This window comes from Sorex fumeus, unplaced genomic scaffold, assembly GCF_029834395.1.
Source record: "Sorex fumeus unplaced genomic scaffold, SorFum_2.1 ptg000037l, whole genome shotgun sequence".
Lineage (NCBI taxonomy): Eukaryota > Metazoa > Chordata > Mammalia > Eulipotyphla > Soricidae > Sorex > Sorex fumeus.
In genome coordinates, this window is record NW_026606094.1 from 33,913,112 (window position 1) to 33,933,917 (window position 20,806).

General features: G+C 38.0%; 1 protein-coding gene across 1 annotated transcript in view; it reads right to left on the reverse strand.

The window, feature by feature from the left end:
- The window catches only part of CACNA2D1 (calcium voltage-gated channel auxiliary subunit alpha2delta 1), a 474,650-nt gene that overhangs the window by 367,129 nt on the left and 86,715 nt on the right, over window positions 1-20,806 (reverse strand). The window contains exon 3 of the mRNA XM_056118578.1: window positions 1,797-1,913. Within this exon, the coding sequence (XP_055974553.1) occupies window positions 1,797-1,913 (117 nt within the window). The remainder of the gene's footprint in view (window positions 1-1,796; window positions 1,914-20,806) is intronic.

The following is a 20,806-nucleotide window of genomic DNA, read 5'->3' on the forward strand; positions in this document are numbered from 1 at the left end:
TAAATATGACAAAATGAAGAGAATGTCATAAACTAGGAAGAAAACAATTTTCAGCATATGTACCTATAATGAATTATCAATACAAATCAGTTTCCTAAAAATAAAAATGTGTCATATTCCACTTTGGAATCATGGACATCATAACTTTGGATATGTAGCTCCTTTCCTTTCCTTTAACTTTATGGGTTTCCCTCCTCTCTCTCTTTCTTTCTCTCCCTCTCTCATAGTCTCAGTCCCCATCTTCTTTCTCCTCTCTTAAGTTTCCTAAATAAAACATTTTCTCCACTAAAACAAAATTTAATATGCAAATAATATAGTAGAATTTCATTAAAGAGTAATGATAGAGGAAAATAATACAACACATGTCTACCTCATTAGTAATAAGCAAAGGAATCATATTAAATCAATTTTATTTCCTATTTAAGAATTCCAACACTGCCACCTATTAACCAGAATAGGACAAATAAACTCATCTATTGCTAGTGGAGCTCCACACTGACACAACTGTTTACTAAAACAATTTTTATTCTGGCCATACTTCTGTAAAAGTGACCTTGTGAAAACCTCCTCCTACCACATACTAAGCCTGCAGATGTTCTCACACATGACTGTCACGGGATTTGTCCAAGAAATTTTAACAGCATTGTTCATAGTACCCATCTGGAAATAATCCAAATAATATTTACCAAGATAGAATAAATGAATAAATTAAGAAAAATCCTACATAAAATTAACCTTAAAAGCAATATAAAGTAAGTAAGTAAGAAAAGGCCCTCTCATTGATCATGGATTTGCTGGAGCGGGCCCAGTAACGTTTCCATTGGCGACTTTGCTGTTACTGTGTTTGGCATATCGAATACGTCACGGGTAGCTTGCCAGGCTCTGCCGTGTGGGCGAGATACTCTCGGTAGCTTGCCGGGCTCTCCGAGAGGGGCGGAGGAATCGAACTTGGGTCGGCCATGTTGGCTGCGTGCAAGGCAAACGCCCTACAGCTCTAGCCCGATAGCACAGCGGTAGGGCGTTTGCCTTGCACGCAGCCAAAAGCAATATACAAAACTTAAATCAATCCTGTTGGCTGCGTGCAAGGCAAACGCCCTACCACTGTGCTATAGCACAGCGGGTAAGGCGTTCGCCTTACAAGCGGCCAACATGGCCAACCTGAGTTCGATTCCTCCACCCCTCTCGGGGTAACAACAAAGTCTCCAATGGGGACGTTACTGGGCCCGCTCGAGCAAATCGACGATCAATGGGAGGGCCTTTATCTTTTATCTTTTAAATCAATCGTGCAAGCACACATGCGTATAGAAGAAATCAAGTAATTGAAGAGTATAGTTAGTATGACTTTGCTTTAAATAAAACTCAAAAACAAGCCTTAAGCATCTTGTTTAGCAAAACGAGTTTCAACTACTATTAAAAAGAAGTTAGTAACTGTCCACGAACATATTGGTCACCTCACACAGGAGGGCAAAGTGGTGGGAGAGAAGACTAGAACATACTCTTGGATCACACAGTGTATGATAGATGTAAACATGCAAAATTTAACTGATGTGCATCACAACAGCATGTGTATATGGATAACTTTGAACCAAATAAATTTACTAAGCATCAAAACTTCCCAAAAATAAAAAAGTAAATATGCACATAGGAATAAATTTTGGGGGCTCAGAACAAAATCGTATTGTGTATTTATCAATACAGTAGAACCGAGACAATTTTCAAGGAAAATGTACAAATATGAAAAATAAATCTCAAAGAAATGGAAAACAATAAAGTGATCAAACCAAATTTGAACTCACCACCAGAGCTGTAGATCTACTTTTCAGAAGTTGCTCAATATTTGTGGCTGCCTTTTCCACCAGCTGGCGTGCATTATTTGGCTCCACTGTATACATATCTTGATATTTCTCATAAATCTGTGTGACAGTATAAAGAAATTAATTAGAATAATGACTGTTTTAGGTGGCTCATAAGTTTACAGTAGAGTATATTTTAAACTACAATAAAAAATATTGATTGGAAAGAGTGTTCCTTTCCTTTTTTATCTCTCTAATCTTTTTGGAGGTTTTGCATGTCAAAAATATATATGAAATATTAATTCGCTAAAAGACCACAGTTCTCCAATATGGTATATAATGCGAACGACTTATAAACATCATATACTACCATCATTTGTGAACATGATTTTGAGATTTGGAGCTATACTCTGCAACCTCAAAATCAGAAACTGACTGCCATTCACATCTTAATAAAAAGAGAGAGATCATTCTAGAAAATAAAAAAAAATGGAACATGGGAGGGATATCAAAAATGCTTACAGTGAACAAAAGTAAAAGGTAAAAAAAGAAAAAAATCACACAAAACATTGAGCAAGACTTTGTACTGTTTTACTCCCATAACCACTAAGGTCAAAATATATGCTGCTGTTGGGGTCAGAGAAGCTGAAGAAGTTATGTGAATAAGATGTTTGCCTTGCATAAAGAAGACCTCGGTTAAATACCCAAGAACATCATATGGACCCCCAGGCACTGCCAGGGGTAAGCCATAAGCAAATAGTCAGGAATAAGCCATGAGCACCACTGGGGGTGGCCCAAAAAGCCACTTACATAGAGAAATGCTGCAAAATCTTATAAAGAGAGAGGCAGAGAGACAGAGACAGATGGATAGAAAGAAGGATGAATTTGTAACATTATCTATACAATGTTACAAGAGAGAATGTTAGTGTTCATTGTTCATTATAAAAAAAAAAGTTACAATGTTCATTTTATAAGAGAAGTTGAGGGTGATTAAGATCAACGTTAGAGTTTGGCTAAAACAATACAGTGTAAAGAATTTTAAATTATTGGACCAAACTATATTAGAAATAATCGGAGCAGCAAAAGAAAATATAGACCTTTCCAGACTCATGACAGTTTATACAAGGATTTCCCTAGAATGGATTGAGAACCAACTGATTTGCAGAATTTTCACCATCCTGGAAGGAGAGAAAGAATTGAAGAAACAGGGGGAAAGGGGAGTCAAGCTAGAGGTCTGAGCTGAAAAGACATCCCTTCTGCATACAACAGATGGGATGCACATGCATGACTAAACCATCTTTAAAAGCCAGGGCCTGGCAGTATTTGTTTTACCATTTTCTGAGCTGTGACCCCAGGCACACATAGGAACTGGCTTAGTCCTGCATTTCTCTGGCACAATTCCAGCACTCATCTTTTTACCAACAGGTTCCACAGCCTGGTTCCAGGGGAGCAGAAAGTGAATGGCAATCAATGGCTTCAATTGAACACAAATACACATGCTCAGCTTTATAATAGAGCATGTTATCTCACAGGAAGTTACATTTTTTAAGTAATTCAAAATTACAGTTTTTTAAAGACAAATCAAACCTTTAATCCTGACATTGCTTGACCTATTTAAACTAAAAAATTTTCTCCATACTCAAATGGATTTTGACTTTATAAGGTTCCATTACAACTACTGAAGGCATATTAACGTAGTCATAGAAAAATCCACATTTCAATCCACAGCTGAACTCGACTGCTGCATTTTACTGGATTTTTACTGCTTTCGGCAGATGGCAGACTACTAAACTCTATTTCAAAGATTTAGTATATCCACAAAATACTCAATTCAACCTTAAGCTCTCTTTAATTTCAGCCTAAAATGACATCCAGGAACAAGAATTCTAGAAAAGATGAATTGATTTGGGATACAAATAGATAAACCTCAACATCACTTTAATTGATCCAGGATACTTAGCTCTTTGCTGTAAAGCCGTTATAGCTAACTGGTGTTAAAGGAATCCATGCTTTGAACTAATTATCTTCATTTCTGTATGAGGTCAAACCTCCTTCTGCAGTAAAGGGACTAGGCTACAACTCAGAATTGGTAGAGAATAATCCATGATGTATAACCTGTGCTTCAAATTATGTACTCCAGAAAATGTCACTTATTAAGTAACTATCTACATTACACCACACCACAGAAATTTTGAAGGAGGAGTTGATTAGGGTGGAAAGCATACTGCAGGCCTTAAGGAATTTGTTTCGCGCACAGACAGTCCAGTTACATCCCTGACACCACAGATGGTCCCCAGATCACTGCCAGGGCTCACTCATGAGCACAGAGCTAGGAATAGCTCCAGAGCACTGCCACTCGTGTGTGGCCCAAAGCAACTATCCCTCCACTGCCATCAAAATGAAATGTGTGGATTATAAACTGGAAGAAACTATTTCAAGAATAAAGATACTTTCTCAAATAGATTTATGGGTATGTATTAAAACATATTTATTTGTTTTCAAATATTGAATTAAATTGTTTTAGGATATTTGTTTATTTACCATCTATTTTTTTATGTAAAGCACAGCGGTAGGGTGTTCGCCTTACAAGCGGCCAACATGGCCGACCCGAGTTCGATTCCTCCGCCCCTCTCGGAGAGCCCGGCAAGCTACCGAGAGTATCTCGCCCACACGGCAGAGCCTGGCAAGCTACCCGTGACGTATTCGATATGCCAAACACAGAAACAACAAAGTCTCCAATGGAGACGTTACTGGGCCCACTCGAGCAAACCGACGATCAACGGGAGGGCCTTTACCTTACCTTTACCTTTTTTATGTAGGAGTACTGCTATTTATTCAGCCACTGATTAGCTGATTGAATTGTGCATGAACTCCACCTTACTTTTTTTTCATTTTTTATCATTTTATTTAATGAATCACCGTGAGAGCAGTTACAAAGCTTTTGGGTCTGAGTCTCGGTCATACAATGAAACACCCGTACCTTCTCCAGTGCCCATTCTCCACCCCCAACAACCCCGGTATACCCCCATCCCACACCCTCTCCCTATCTGTGGGGCAGATGATTTCCACATTACTCTCTACTTTGATCACATTCAATACTTTGACACCAGACCCACCATTATTATTTGAGATTTTACCCCAACACTCAAGTCTGCTGAAAAGGCAACAGTAGACAATTTGTTTTCTATTGCTAGTTATGAATGACATATGATGTTGCGTGGCTGCAGCAGTGACCACATGATTTTGAAATTCTGAAACTTTAACAATTAAATCTGGAGGGATTTCTACTAAAACCTGCTGGGTTCCGAGATATGCTCCCGAGTCTCTGGGATCATGGCCATTAAGCAGCTTGGTGAGGAGCCAGAGAGGCCGTTCTTGGGCAATTTTTTGGGGTCTCGCTGGGGTGTGGAGGACAGGACGGGCTCCACTCCCATCCCGTGAGGCCCAAAATGTCTCATCACTGCAGACCAAAACCTGAGTGTCAAAGGGCCTCTGAAGGATGATGGCCACCAAGCTGCCAGGAGGAAGCAGGCGGAGGGACAACACCCTTTCCCCCCTGGGGTGGCCAGGCAGCAGAAACCTACTGCGGGGTCCAGACGCATTTCTGCCAATAGCCACTGGGTTTCGAGATTTGTTTCTGAGTCTCTGGGATCATGGCTGTTAAGCAGCTTGATCAGGAGCCAGAGAGGCCGTTCGTGTATGATGACTTGGGGTCTCGTTGGGACAGGGAAGACAGGACCGGCTCCACCCCCATCCTGTGAGAACCAACATGTCTCGTTACTGCGGGCCCAAGCCTGACTGTCCAATGGCCTCTGGAGGATGGTGGCCACCAAGCCACCAAGGCGGCCCAGTGACAATAACCTACTGCGGGGTCCAGACACATTATGCCAAAAGTCACTGGGTTTCTAGATTTGTTTCTGAGTCTCTGGGGTCAAGGCTGTTAAGCAACTTGATCAGGAGCCAGACAGGCCGTTCGTGTTTGATGACTTGGGGTCTTGTTGGGACAGGGACCGGCTCCACCCCCATCCCGTGAGGCCCTGCGTGTCTCATCACTGCGGGCCCAAACCTGACTATCCACTGACCTCTGGAGGATGCCGGCCACTAGGCCGCCAGGGGAACAGGCCAAGGCACGAAACCTATTCCCACCTGGGTTGGCCCACCACCGGTAACCTACTGCAGGGACCGGACGCATTTCTGCCAAAAGCCGCTGGGTTTTGAGATTTGTTTCTGAGTCTCTGGGATCATGGCCATTAAGCAGTTCAATCAGGAACCAAAGAGGCCACGCTTCCAATTATATAGCTGAGCCGGAGGTGGTTTGTGGATGTGTTTCCCACATACCTAACTTTTGGCCGTTTACTTTCTTGGTAAACTTTGCCCCAAGTTTTTGGGGTCTGGTCAAAGGCACAGCAGCAATTTTGGCGTATCTGGAAGTCTGAAAGCACCAACAGGCTGCTGATGCACTCACCTCACAAGTACAGATTGATCTGCTGGTGGCACCATACCCCCGAACCATTTATTTTTAAAAGCTACAGAAATTCAAGTACCTATTGTCTTCCACATAGAGTTTCAATAGCATCCCACTGCCGAACAGAGCCATATAATTTTTGTTCATTTTCTTTTTGGTTTGTTTGTTGTTTATGCTTTTTGGGTCACACCCAGTGATGCTCAGAGGTTTCTCCTTTACTCCTGGTGGTGCTCAGGGGACCATATGGGGATGCCAGGAACCAAACCCGGGTTGGCAATGCAAACACCCTACCCACCGTGCTACTGCTCTAGCCCCTAGAGAAGGATAATTTTTAAATGTTTAAAATATACAAGGCTTGCAAATGAACTTTAAGTCAGTATTACTCACAGGTCCATAGTGTCTTCTCAGGAGGACACTGGAATAATGTGGCTGGGGGAGTTGCCTTTGAAAGTGTTGTCAACATAAAGAAGGTCAAATTCCACTGTGACTCTGAGTGATTTTTTTTTTCCTGAAAAGGAGCCTATAGGCCAAATTATTTGGAGCACCTTTAATATAATGAAGTCAAGGAAACCTATGCCTAGAAACCCAAAGAAAATATTCTATGGTCAGTTTTTACACTTGAAATGTTTTCTTGTCAATAAAAATGAATTTCAACAAATTCCCTGAAAGAACTAATTCATGCCTCTCGATTTAAAGAAAGCAATATACTTTGTTGTCACCTAAAGGCATTGTGAAGGCTCACAAAAAAAAGTCTCAATATATTTTCAGCAAATGATTTTCAGAGTTTCATGTGGATTTTTAAGGTGATAAGAAATGTACAAATTTATAATCCTTTCTATCACTAAAACAAACTACATTTCTATAATTGCTGAACATATGTACATTTTAAACCAAGACTCTAGTATATTCCCTTCCCCTCTTCCTATTTTTTTGTTTTAAATAAATGATCTATATAATCATTTTATCCACTGTCTTTCCTGAAAGAAACGGCATGGTGGAAATAAAATGAGCTTTTGGCACCTGACAGAGCTCCATTCAAATCACCCATCAGCTGTCCATGAGCTGTGACGCACTGATCTCCATTTCCTCCACTAGAAAGAGACTGTGTGCGATGAAATAAGTCAGGGTATTTTTCTTCTTGACTGTCCTAAAATTTCTCTATAATTCAAGTTGTCTCAGTGACATACTTGACACTGTCTTGACAATAGAAAACTTGTGTGGTGTATAGTCTTAACAAACTTAGTTAATGTAATCTCACTGCTACACTCACAGACCAAGCTGTTCTATGGTGACAAAATGGACTATATTTTCCCTACTTTGTTCACTGTAAATTTCCCCTTAATCATGCCATTTGTTGCAAGATAATTTTTAAAAATACATTTTAAAATAACCTCTAGTATATTATCTAAGTAACAGAGTAAATCATTGACATACTGCTTAATAAACATTCCAAATAAAATGTATAAGGGACAGATAAAATTATTTAGCATTAAGAAAAAAATTAAGAAATGAATGGGGCAGAGAGACAGTACAGTGGGTATCTATCACACATGTCTTGTATACGGCAGATCCAGGTTCAATCTCCAGCACTAAATATAGTCCCCCAAGCCCAAATGAAGTAGAACCAGGAGTTCTAAACTTAAGTGATCCTTGAGCATAGAATCAGGAGTAAGCACGGAGCACTATGGGTGTATCCCAAAACAAAATTGAAAAAAATAAGTAACTGACTAACAAACATCCCTGAAGATAGTAATTTAAAAAGTAGAGCTGCTACTAAGTTGTGGGTAACCTAAGTTATATTCTCAATAATTTATAGGTATCTATTCTGTACTATTGCTAAGTATTTCACATGTTGTCATTAATTCATTTAAAAAAACATACATTTTTTTCATTGTATTAACAGAGAATACCGAGATTTAGAATGTAATCAAGGAGGGTGTGTGAGTTCCTTTTATCTTGTAAAGGAGCAAACCATGGGGCCAGAGAAACAGAGAAACATAACAGCAGGTAGAGCACCTGCCTTGCAAGTAGCCAATCTATGTTCAATTCCTGGCACTCCATATGATCTCCCAAGCCCCAACCAAGGTTATTCCTAAGTGCAAAGCCAGGACTAAGTTGTGAGTGTTGCTATGTGTGACCCAAAAACAACAACAACAACAGCAACAAATAAATTGTGACCCATAGCAACATAAGATCATAGAGTAATTTAGCGTGTTTGGGTAAAGTGGCTCTGTATGGTCACTAGTCCACCTGGGCTTACATGGCTTTACAGATATGGGGAGTTATAAAAAAATAATTTTGGGGATGAACAAGAAGGGTAGCTTGAAATTAAGGACTAGTATGTCAATTTGGGAACCTCATTAGTATCACTGACATAAAGATCAAGGACAAGACCATCTAAAGTAGAATTTAAGGTGTAAGATGGTGAAAACCATCCAAGGCTAATGAGTCCAATCTAGGATGGTTGTGGAGCAATCATATTCAAGGAAACCTGGTAAAACAAATACACTAGGTTTTTGTCAAGTCAGTTTACCACTGCATCAAGATATCCAGAAGCAAAATCAGCAGCATTAGAGAATGAAGAAAGGGAGTTAGAACTTGGAAGTTATTTCATTTATAATTGACTCAAAAAAATTTGAATACAAAGAGATTAACCTTGACCAAGTGAGGATAAATTTTCCACCTCTGGCAAAAGAATGACAGCTCATGAGTAAATTAACTTTTCTAAAGCTAAACTCAAATTATTTATATTAGATCCTGTGGCTGTACAATTTGACAATTCTTCTTCCATAATTCTAATTCCATAAATTCCATTAGAGGCAAGTACATTTACTTGCCTCTAATGGAATTTATTCTGGACAAGAATTTAAGATGCCCATTATGCCCACAGTCAATTTTCTGAGGACTGTTTATTCTTTTATACCCCTTGAGGAAAAAATAATACTAACAGCTTTCTTAAACATGGGTAGAAATATTTTAATGCATGACCTTACCTCTGGGCCCAGGACATATCAAACCAAGAAAAGTTAACCTATAAATTGAGATCTGTGAAATTCAGGTATATAAAAGGTCAACATTAACAATAACAAAACACTGGGGCAATCAGTTTCTCTCAACATAGGATGGTAATGGATATGTCAAGGGCAGAAATAAAATCAGAAGAGGAGACTTCAGGAGAAAACAGTATTCACACACCACAGAGTGACAGAAGTGATGGCTGTGGGAGGCAGAATAATGGCTCCCTAAGTAATCTGCATCCTAAGCCCTACAATCTGTGAATATGTTGCTACATGACAAGAGGGAATTGAATTTGCAGGTGGAATTAAGTTTTGCTAATCAGTTGAACTTTAAAAAAAAGGAGATTATCCCGGATTGTCCTGAATGAGCCCAATGTAATCACATGGGCCTTAAAAGTCGAAGAATAAAATGTGACTAGGCAAGAGAAATTCAGAGATGGTAGCATGAGAACAAGCTCAAAGTGGAGCTTGAAGCTGAAAGAAAGGCACATACACCCAGAAAAAGATAAATTTTTGATCACAGAACTGTAAAATAATAAATCTGTGCTATTTTAGAGCAGGAAATTTATGATAATTTGTCACACTAACATTAGAAAACTCAGTGAGTTAGTTGTGAGTAATTCCCCTCCCCACCCCCTACCACCAGAGGCAGCCCTAATAATTAGCCTTTGCCTGATTCTTCCTTGGCACAAAACTATCCTTTCATCCACAAAAACGATGTCAGAAATTTTGACTTTTGACTTCCTGCTGAACCCCGGTTCATTCCTGAATTTCCTTATATGTAACACTTTTGTGTTCTATAAGTAGTTCTACAACAAACCTTCTAAAAGACCCACTTTTCAAAACAAAAAAAACACTAAAATTCTATTTTTTGTTGTGATTAATAGTAATTACCTTATCCTTCCATTCTTTAGTCATAAGATTCATTTATTCATACACAAAGTGAACTCTATTATGAGAAAATGTACTTTTCATTAGGCTTGAGGATATAATAAAATTACATCAGAAATCCCCTTTCAAAACTTAATAATTACTTGAGATTCTGAAAACAAAGTATTGATAGAAGAACTAAAATTATCAGAACTGATCTGTACACATTGTATAAACATAGAGATGCATCTGACAAATGATACTTCCACATGATAATAACAGGATTAAAAGGTTACACTATAATTCCGACTTCATTGTAAATTATTTAATAGAAACAAATTCACAGATCTATAGTTATGCAGGCAGAAGAAGCAATCCATTGCCCACTCATATGCTCCAGATGTTTACCTCAGTTTTAGTTCAAATTTGCAACTTCAAAATGCAAATTTGGAGGAAGGTTTGGTTATTTTGTTGTTTTTTGGTTATTTTGTTGTTTTTGTTGTTAAAAGTTTCTTGGGCATTTTAACAATTTGTTCCCTAGCAACTGAGACTATTTTGTTTCTAAAAGATGTATAAAGTCAAAAGAATAAAATATTTTTGTCTTGGTAACTTTCACTAATCAGAGTTCCTTAGAAATATTACAATGTTTATGATATAACAAAGTCATTTCGTTTATTATAAGCCTCAATGAAGCTAATAAACAGAGAGAAGTTAATATTAGTGTGACTTTGTCATCTACTGTAGAAAGTAACCAATCACATAAAATCTAAATTGATGTTTCAGTATGTTTTATTAATGATAAAGAAAAACAGTATGTGATCTGAATTCATAGGAAATTAAAACTCCAACGGTTGTAATAGTAAAAGTGATGAAATTATAGCCACAGTTTGGCAAAGACATGATTCAATAATGGATAAAAAAGTAAGAATGTGCATGATACAGAAAATTATTGGAAAATAAAACTGATGAAGTAAATATGTAAAACAGTTAAGCTAAGAGAAATTAGTACCACATGAGAAAGAGCTAAAAAGTCAGGATATTGATCCGTACCTCATTATGTAGTGAACTCCAAGCTATTTAAATCTGATAACACCTCACTCAGAATTATTCATGCTTATTAACAGCAATAAATACATAGAAAATTCAAAATTTAACATGTTTGTTTGCTATAACATCTGAACACATCAACACACATGCACAATTATATATCACCCACAGGGACACATATTCATGTACGTGAACAGACACAACTGGCGACATTCTCAAATTTATAGTTTGTATTGTTATTGATAACAACATCAAACTGGCATTTTAATATTACAACACAAGGGCTTGACAGTTACTATGCTTGCTTGCTTGCTTGCTTTATTATTTATTTATTTACTGTTTGATATAATATAACTAGTTAGCTGGGGAAATATGTTTCAAATAGGATATTTTCTTAGGAAGACTAACAATGTAATGGAGTCAGAATTTGTGCATCTTCTACAGCACACACTGCAAGTTGTCCTAGTTCTTTATAGACTAAAATGTGACTTGACATTCTAGCACAATACAATCAATATCCAAGAAGGAACAAGGGAAAAAAATTCACAAACATGGCTCTTTACTTTCTCTATCCAATACAGAAGGACAAGGTGGTTATAGTCAACAATAAAACACAAGTTAAATATGGGAGATTATTTCTGGGGTAGAGAAATAAAATTATAACAAAATTAAATGAATATAAAAAGGATTCACAGCTAGAATCTTCAGAAGAGAGAAGTCTCAAATAAGGGAGACTATACAAGTCTCACATATATAGAAACATATTTAAACAAGGAAAATATTTTAAATGTAGTAAGAAGTAATGTACTTTTTAATTTATTTTTATTTTTTTTTTGTTGTCTTATTTGGGGGACAGATAGGTTTGCTCCTGACTCTGTGTTCAGGGATTACTTCTGGCAGAGATACCATATCTGGGGATTTTTGGGGTGCCCAGGGTGGAACACAAGTTGCCCCTATACAAGCCATCTACCACTCCAGCCCACTTTTTTTTTAATATCATAGATAAGTTAATAATCTAGCCAGTTTTCCTCTCTACATCTGAAACCATATAAGAATTATAAATTAAATATGTATTTAACCACAAAATCCATACACAAATAAAAGTGGAAGATATAGTGCTAATTCTATTTAAATAATTACTCCCAGGCTGTGTGTATTGCTTATTTAATTTCTATATACCACATTCCCAAATGAACTAAGATCATTTAAATTCCGGCAAAAGAATCTTTTAAATCAGCAGATTAACTTTCCTGTTATGACAAATTAATATTATAATAGATACTGTATTAATAAATAACTTTTCTAAAGTTTCTAAAGTAGAATGGATACCTATTAATACTGATATACAATTTACACATTTATATTAATTTAAAGAATTTTTGAGGTCAGAGAGACAGATATTGTAGACGTTATGGTGCTTGCCTTGCTAGTGGCTGAACCCAGTTCAATTCATGGAACCACATATGCTCCCCAGAGTTCCACCAGAAGTTACCCATGAGTACAGTCAAGAGAAAGCCCTGAGCACAGCTGGTTAGACCAAATCACTGCTCCCAAAACAAAGAATTTCTGCATTTTTTTGCCTTAAATTCTTGATCATTCCAGGGCACTTTTTAACCTTGTTGTTACAGAGATCTTTGAGGCAATATCCTTGTACATTTTTAAATGTCCTGCAGCATCCTTGATATCTCTCCCTTCCTCCCTCTCTTTCTCCCTCCCACCATTTCTTTCTCCTTCACTCTCTTCCTCCCTCCTATTATCAAGCCTTTTGATTGCCACTTGGAGATACTAGAATGCTTTAGACTTCAAGTATAGGAATAATTTTAAGTGCTGACCGACAATGTAGCAGAATGGTTAAGTAAAAAGGAATTCATTTTACCTTAAAATGAAAGTCACTGCTAATGTTTGTGAACTAAGAGTAATCACTACACACCTCTTAATGAAAGATGAACATGACCATAAGATTAGAAATCATTACAGATTCTGTCCTCTATCTTTAAAATGAATGTAATTAACTGGTGTTTTTTATTTTTAAAATTTCCAGGTGATAAGTGTCCATGATAATTCATGATGTCTATTGACAGGACTCTGAAGTCAAAATAGTTTTATTTCTAACTAGAGAAAGACAGCACATTTTTCTCTAAAGCATGAAGATCTCAATATGCTACACAATTATGGTAACTGAACTAGATGTGATAGTCCATCACTGAGAGATGTAAGGGACATATGTCACTGTCCTCCCGTTGTTCATCGATTTGCTCGAGCGGGCCCAGTAACGTCTCTATTGGAGACTTTGTTGTTACTGTGTTTGGCATATCGAATACATCACGGGTAGCTTGCCAGGCTCTGCCGCGCGGGCGAGATACTCTCAGCAGCTTTCCGGGCTCTCCGAGAGGGGCAGAGAAATCGAACTTGGGTCAACAATGTTGGCTGAATCATTACATTACTATTATAAAATAACAACTTATTACTTTCACATAAAACTACTACTTTGTTGAAATAATGGGCACATAAAGTTAGATTTTTGAATAATAATCATTAAACCTTTTCATATGATCAATTATTGCTTTCAAATTTAATCTTTTGGAAAGTTCTGAAGATCAAACCCAGGGTCTCACACCTCCAAACCCTTCTCATTTCATATACATATCTCCCTGTACCATATTTCTGTGAAGGAGGGAGAGTACTGGTAACTAACTAATTAAACAAAAAACTTAAAGGAAATCGAAAATCATACAGATACTCAGCTACAGAATAAGAAAAAAAATCCCAGCGATTGTTGCTGCCTGTGCATCTTACTGATTACCTAGTCAGAATTACCAATGATTAATTATGTTCTGCTTTAGAGTATCTTCTTTTGTATACAAAATTAATACATTAGGTTCTCACCACCTAGAAAATGAATAGTCTATTTACATAGGATGATGTGACAGCATGTGAAAGGAAAAGCATTATTCTGCTACTCCAATGACTTACTAATGAAAACAAAGTCATCACCTAAAATACAAAGACTAAATGAATGAATAGAATTAAATGCTCTATATTTAGCAATATTTCATATTTGCACTTTTGAGAGGACATTGAAAAATGAAGGCAATGTTTTTTACATAACTTGGGAAAAGGAACGGTGAGAGACCAAACCCTGGTATCATGCGTGCAAGGTTTGTGTTCTACTACTGAGCCACATTCCCAATTCTAATGTTTTTTTGCGGGGGAGGGTGGCAGAACAGAATTATTTCACAACCAATAGGGCTCAGGGCTTACTCCTAGCTCTATGCTGGGGAATTAATACTGGAATGTACTCTGGAAATTATAAACAGTGCAGGAGATTGAACCCAAGTCTGCATATGCAAAGCAAACACCTGACCTACTATCTCTCCAGTGTCCCTGTCTATACATAAATTAAACATACAAAATAATAATGGTGAATCAAAAGTCAGGAAGTTCTAAGATAATGCTAGTGCAGAATTAACAAAACCAAAGCTTCAGGGAAAAAATCACTGTCACTGTCACTATCCTCCCGTTCATCGATTTGCTCGAGCGGGCCCAGTAACATCTCCATTGGAGACTTTGCTGTTACTGTGTTTGGCATATCGAATACGTCACGGGGAGCTTGCCAGGCTCTGCCGTGCGGGCGAGATACTCTCAGTAGCTTGCCGGGCTCTCCAAGAGGGGCGGAGGAATCGAACTCGGGTCGGCCATGTTGGCTGCATGCAAGGCAAATGCCCTACAGCTGTGCTATCTCGCTCCAGCCCAGGGAAAAAATAAGCTCTGTATTTTTATAAATGTGTGTGATATTCTAACCTAAACTGTTAACAATCCAGACCAGAGTTTACATTGAAAAAGAAAACCAAATAAAAATAAAATGGTATGCACCATTTCAAACAGTGTGCACTTGCCTAATATACTCCAATAAATGAGAAATGAAATAGAAAGAAAGTGTAAAGTGAGTAAGACCACACACTATTCATAAATAGAGAACACAGGAGAGCAGGAAGCGAAAAAAAGGGTAAAAAGGAGACCTGTGATTTAGACTGCAAGCACCCATGCTTTCTGCCAAGAGAGAAGCAGACACAAAATAAGGATGTTAATTGTCCCTGGGTCCTGAGGGTAGGATTTGGATCCAGAAAGAAGATGGAGATAGCTACACACTCTGAGTGTCGTGCAAGTTTATGATCCTTAGAATGAAAGTCTCTCAAAAGTCTGCACATTTTGGGCATCAGTTGCCTCACCTTAGTCGATATTCTCCCCAGCCCCAGTCCCCAGCACTTCCCTGCCAAGAAAATAGATGGAATTTGGTTAAAGAAAAACTCTGCCTCTATGAAAATGTCTTCATGCTTTCTCCCTAACATCAAAAATGTTTTATTGGAAATATTAGTGGAATAAGAATACTGCTGCAATTAAGATGAAATTCAAATGTCTTGTCAGAATAGAGTTTCAGGGCTCTTGGAGCATAAGCCAAAAAATAGAATTTCTTTTGTTTTTAATTTTTTATTAGTGAAACACCATGAGGTACAGTTGTAGACGTAAAAATTTTTGTGTTTGGGTTTCAGTTATACAATGATTGAGTACCCATCCCTCCACCAGTGCCCATTCGCCACCTCCAATGCTCCCAGTATCCCCCCCAACTCCCCATCCCCCCATCCCACCCCACGCCTGTGGCAGGGCATTCCCTTTTGTTTTCTCTCTCCTTTTATGTGCTGTGGTTTGCAGAATAAGCATTGAGTGGCAATCGTGTTCAGTCTATACTCCACTTTCAGCATGCATCTCTCATCCTGGGAGGATCCTCCCAACACCCTTTATTTGGTGCTCCCTTCTCTTTCTAACTGCCCTTTTCCCCAGCATTTGCGGCTGGCCTACACGTCATGAAATGAGCCTCCTGGTACTTATCTCAGATATTCTTGGGTGTTAGTCTCCTATTTTGTTACTTTATATTCCACAGATGAATGCAATCTTTCTATGTCTGTCTAGTTCTTTCTGACTCATTTCACTTAGCATGATACTTTCCATGTAGTACCACTTGTATGTAAACTTCATGACTTCATCTTTTCTAACAGTTGCATAGTACTCCATTGTGTAGATGTACCACAGTTTCTTTAACTAGTCATCTGTTTTCAGGCAATCGGGTTTTTTCCAGATTTTGGCTATTGCGAATAGTGCAGCAATGAAAATAGAAGTGCAGATGTTATTTCGACTGTACTTTTTTGTCTCTCCGGGATATATTCCCAGGAGTGGTATTGCTGGGTCAAATGGGAGCTCAATTTCTAATTTTTTGAGAATCATCCATACTGTTTTCCAAATGGACCCAACCAATCTGCATTCCCACCACCAGTGAAGGAGGGTCCCTTTCTCACCACATCCACACCAACAACGGTTGTTTTCGTTCTTCTTGATATGGGCCAGTCTCTGTGGTATGAGATGATATCTCATTGTTGTTTTGATCTGCATCTCCCTGATGATTAGCAATGTAGAGCATTTTCTCATGTGCCTTTTGGCCATCAGATTTCTTCTTTGGGAAAGTTTCTGTTCATTTCATCACCCCATTTTTGATGGGGTTAGATGCTTTCTTCTTGTAGAGTTCAACCAGTGCTTTGTATATCCTTGATATCAACCCCTTATCAGATGGGTATTGGGTAAATATTCTTTCCCATTCTGTAGATTGTCTTTGTATTCTCGTCACTGTATCTTTTGAGGTGTACAATCATCTTTGTTTAAGATAGTCCCATTTGTTTATCTCTTTTTCCACTTTGTTGGTCAGTGAAGTGTTATCTTTGAAGATACCATTAGCCTCAATATCGTGGATGGAAATGGAATTTCTGAGATACGTAGAAACATGTGTCCATGAGCAAATGACTGAACAAAGAATTACAACATATATACACAATGGAATATTACTCAAGTACAAGGAAAACAAAAGTATATCAATAGCCACACTGTGGATGAAACTGGAGGGTTGCATAGTGTGTGAAGTCACCCAGAAGGATAAAGATAAAGAATGATTTCAGAATTGGAGAGCAAGTACAAAGGGTAAAGCACCTGCATTGTACGCAGCCAACCCAGGTTGGATTCCAGCTATCCACCTGGGATCCACAGTCTACCCAGAGTGATCATAAGCACTGAGCCTGTAATAAGCCCTCAGTACAGGTGTGGCCCACAAATAAAGCAGTACAACTTTCACAGATGGGTTATTAAATAAGCATAGTAAAGAAAAACAAATGGCTAAGGGCAACAAAACCTGAGAACTGGTATAAAAAACTGAGCTACACTGGGAGACTGGGCAGGGGTGCTGCTGTGCTCTGAGACAGGGCGAAAGGAAACAGGCACTCCGGTGTGGTGTTGAAATGATGTGTGCATGAAAACCTAACATTAATGGCTTTATAAACTACAATTATTTCTCAACTCCAAGTTTTAAAAATATATATCTAAAGTTATATAATCAAATGTAAATGACAACTCTCAGGGTCTTTGTTGTGGTAAGAATAGGCTAAAGAGTCCTCCACTTGTAAACAATGAGAGGAACTTGTATAAACAAAAGCATGCAATAAAGGCAACAATACAAAGTCCAAGACTCTCATAATTATGACAATAGTTTACTTTTGCTCAGGGCAGGGCAATCCAGTGTTAACAACTTGAACTTTCTAACACTTAGAATTGTCTTTCAATGCAACTCTTGCAGATTTAGAAATGTCTTACAAGAAACAAGAAACAATTATTTGTATTTCTCTATTTACTCTTAGTAACGCTGAATAAAATAATTTAATTATTATGTGTCCCATCAATTTAGAGTATCTGAATTCTGAATATTGGTCCAGACACAGGTATATTTTTATCTTGACATGTTTTGTCAATGAACTATATCTAAAAATGTCTCACTGGAATGTCTTCTGACCTTAGACATACTATTCTCAAAAAAATGAGAACCTCTTTAATTTTGTTTTGTTTTTTTTTTCTATACATTACTCTATGAGGATATGCTTCTCCACTTTGCAGCCTTTGTAGGGAAAGGCATGTGTGTCTTTGCACATATGTACTTTTAAAATAAAAAAAAATGTCTTCCTAAATACTATCATTTCAGATTGTTTCTAAAGGTATAAACATCTAAAGACTTGTATAGTAAAGTTGCAGGCTATAAAATTAATACCTAAAGTCAATGGCTTTCCTATAGGCAAATAGTGAGAGAGAAGAAAGTGATGTGAAAAAAAACAATCCCTTTCACAATTCTGCCCCAGAAAATCAACTACCTAGGAATTAGCTTAACTAAGGAAGTAAAGGACCTGTACAAAGAAAACTACAAAACACTACTTCAGGAAATAAAAGAGGACAGGAGTAAATGAAAAGATATCCCCTGCTCATGGATCAGGAGAATTAACATGGTCAAAATGGCAATACATCCCAAAGCATTGAAAAATTCAATGCGATCCCTATAAGGATACCCATGACATTCTTCAAAGAAATGGAGCAAACACTCCTGAAATTCATATGGAACAATAAGCCACCACAAATAGCTAAAGCAATTATTGGGAAAAAGAAAATGGGAGGAATCAACTTCCCTAACTTCAAACTCTACTACAAAGCAGTAATAATTAAAACAGCATGGTGCTGGAACAAAGGCAGAGCTGCAGACCAATGGAACAGGGTTGAATATACTGACATCCCCCCCAAACATATGATCATCTAATCTTTGATAAGGGAGTAAGAAATGTGAAGAGGAGCAAGGAAAGCCTCTTTAACAAATTGTGCTGGCAAAACTGGATAGCTACATGCAAAAAAATGGGCTCAGATCTCTGCCTAATACCATGGACAAAAGTAAGATCAAAATGGATTAAAGACCTCTACATCAGACCGGATTCCATAAGGTACATTGAAGACAAAGTTGACAAAACCCTTCATGACATTGAAGCCAATGGTATCTTCAAAGATGTAACACCAATGGACAAGCAAATGAAAACAGAGATAGACAAATGGGACTACCTTAAACTAAGAAGCTTCTGCACCTCAAAAGAAACAGTGACCAAAATATAAAGACAGTTTACAGAATGGGAAAGGATATTCACCCAATACACATCAGACAAAGGGTTGATATCAAGAATAATCAAAGTACTGGTTGAACTCCACAAGAAGAAAACATCCAACCCCATCAAAATATGGGGCGGCGATATGAACAGAAACTTTCTCAAAGAAGAAATCCAAATGGCTTAAAGGCACATGAGAAAATGCTTTACATCATTAATCATCAGGGAGATGCAGATCAAAACAACGAGACATCATTTCACACCACAGAGACTGGCCCACATCCAAAAGAACAAAAGCATCCAGTGTAGAACAAAAGCATCCAGTGTGCGTACGGATGTGGCAAGAAAGGGACTCTCCTTCACTGCTGGTGGAAATACCAACTGATTGAGCCCTTTTGGAAAACATACGGAGGATTCTCAAAAAATTATAAATTGAACTCCCATTTGACCAGCAATACCACTCCTGAGAATATATCCCAGAGAGGCAAAAAAGTATAGTTAGAAATGACATCTGCACTTGTTTGTTCATTGCAGCACTGTTTACAATAGCTAGAATCTGGAAAACACCAGCGTGCCAGAGAACAGATGACTTTTTGAAGAAACTTTGGAACATCCACACAACAGAGTACTATGTAGCTGTTAGAAAAGATGGAGCCATAAAATTTACATACAAGTGGTACTACATGGAAAGTATCATTCTAAGTGAAATGAGTCAGAAGGAAAGGACAGACATAGAAACATTGCATTCATCTGGGGAACATAAAGTAACAAATAGGAGACTAACACCCAAGAATAGCCAAGATGAGTACCAGGAGGTTTACTCCATGGCTTGCAGGCCAGCCACACAAGCTAGGGGAAAAGACAGCTCAGATAGAGAAGGGAGTACAAAATAAATGGTGTTAGGAGGATCCACCCAGGATGGGAAATGCATGCTGAAAGTAGACCATAGACCGAACATGATTGCCACTCAATGCCTCTTTTGCAAACCACAGTACCCAATAGGATAGAACAAAAGGGAATGCCCTGCCACAGAGGCAGGGTGGGATGGGGGGGATGAGGGGGTGGGAGGGATACTGGGATCAGTGGTGGTGAAGAATAGGCACTGGTGGAGGGATGGGTATTCGATCACTGTATAACTGAAGCCCAAGCACAAAAATTTGTAAGTCTACAACTCTACCTCATGGTGTTTCACTAATAAAAATTTTTTAAAAAGTAAAATAAGCAAAATGTCATCCCTTTAAAGCATCTGAATATCTACTCCCTTAGTTATTTTCTCTTTACGTGATGTCTGGGAAACAGGACAGGAGTAAGAGTTCCCTGCACCTACAAATCGAGATAATGTGGACAGTAGTGACCCCTAGTTTATTCTAAACTATTACATGAGAGAAAAATACATGGTTAATTAATCTCTTTGTTACACTAGTTCAGTCTGTACCCCTATCTCAAGTAATATGAGAAATGATGATTTTGCTAACTTCCGATTATGCGCCAACAAATATTCCATAGGGATGATATCAATTTCAACAGTTCTATGAAGTAAAATATCTTCACGAGGTCATAAAGTTGCCATTAGAAGAATCGCAAAGTAGAATAATCTTAAGTATT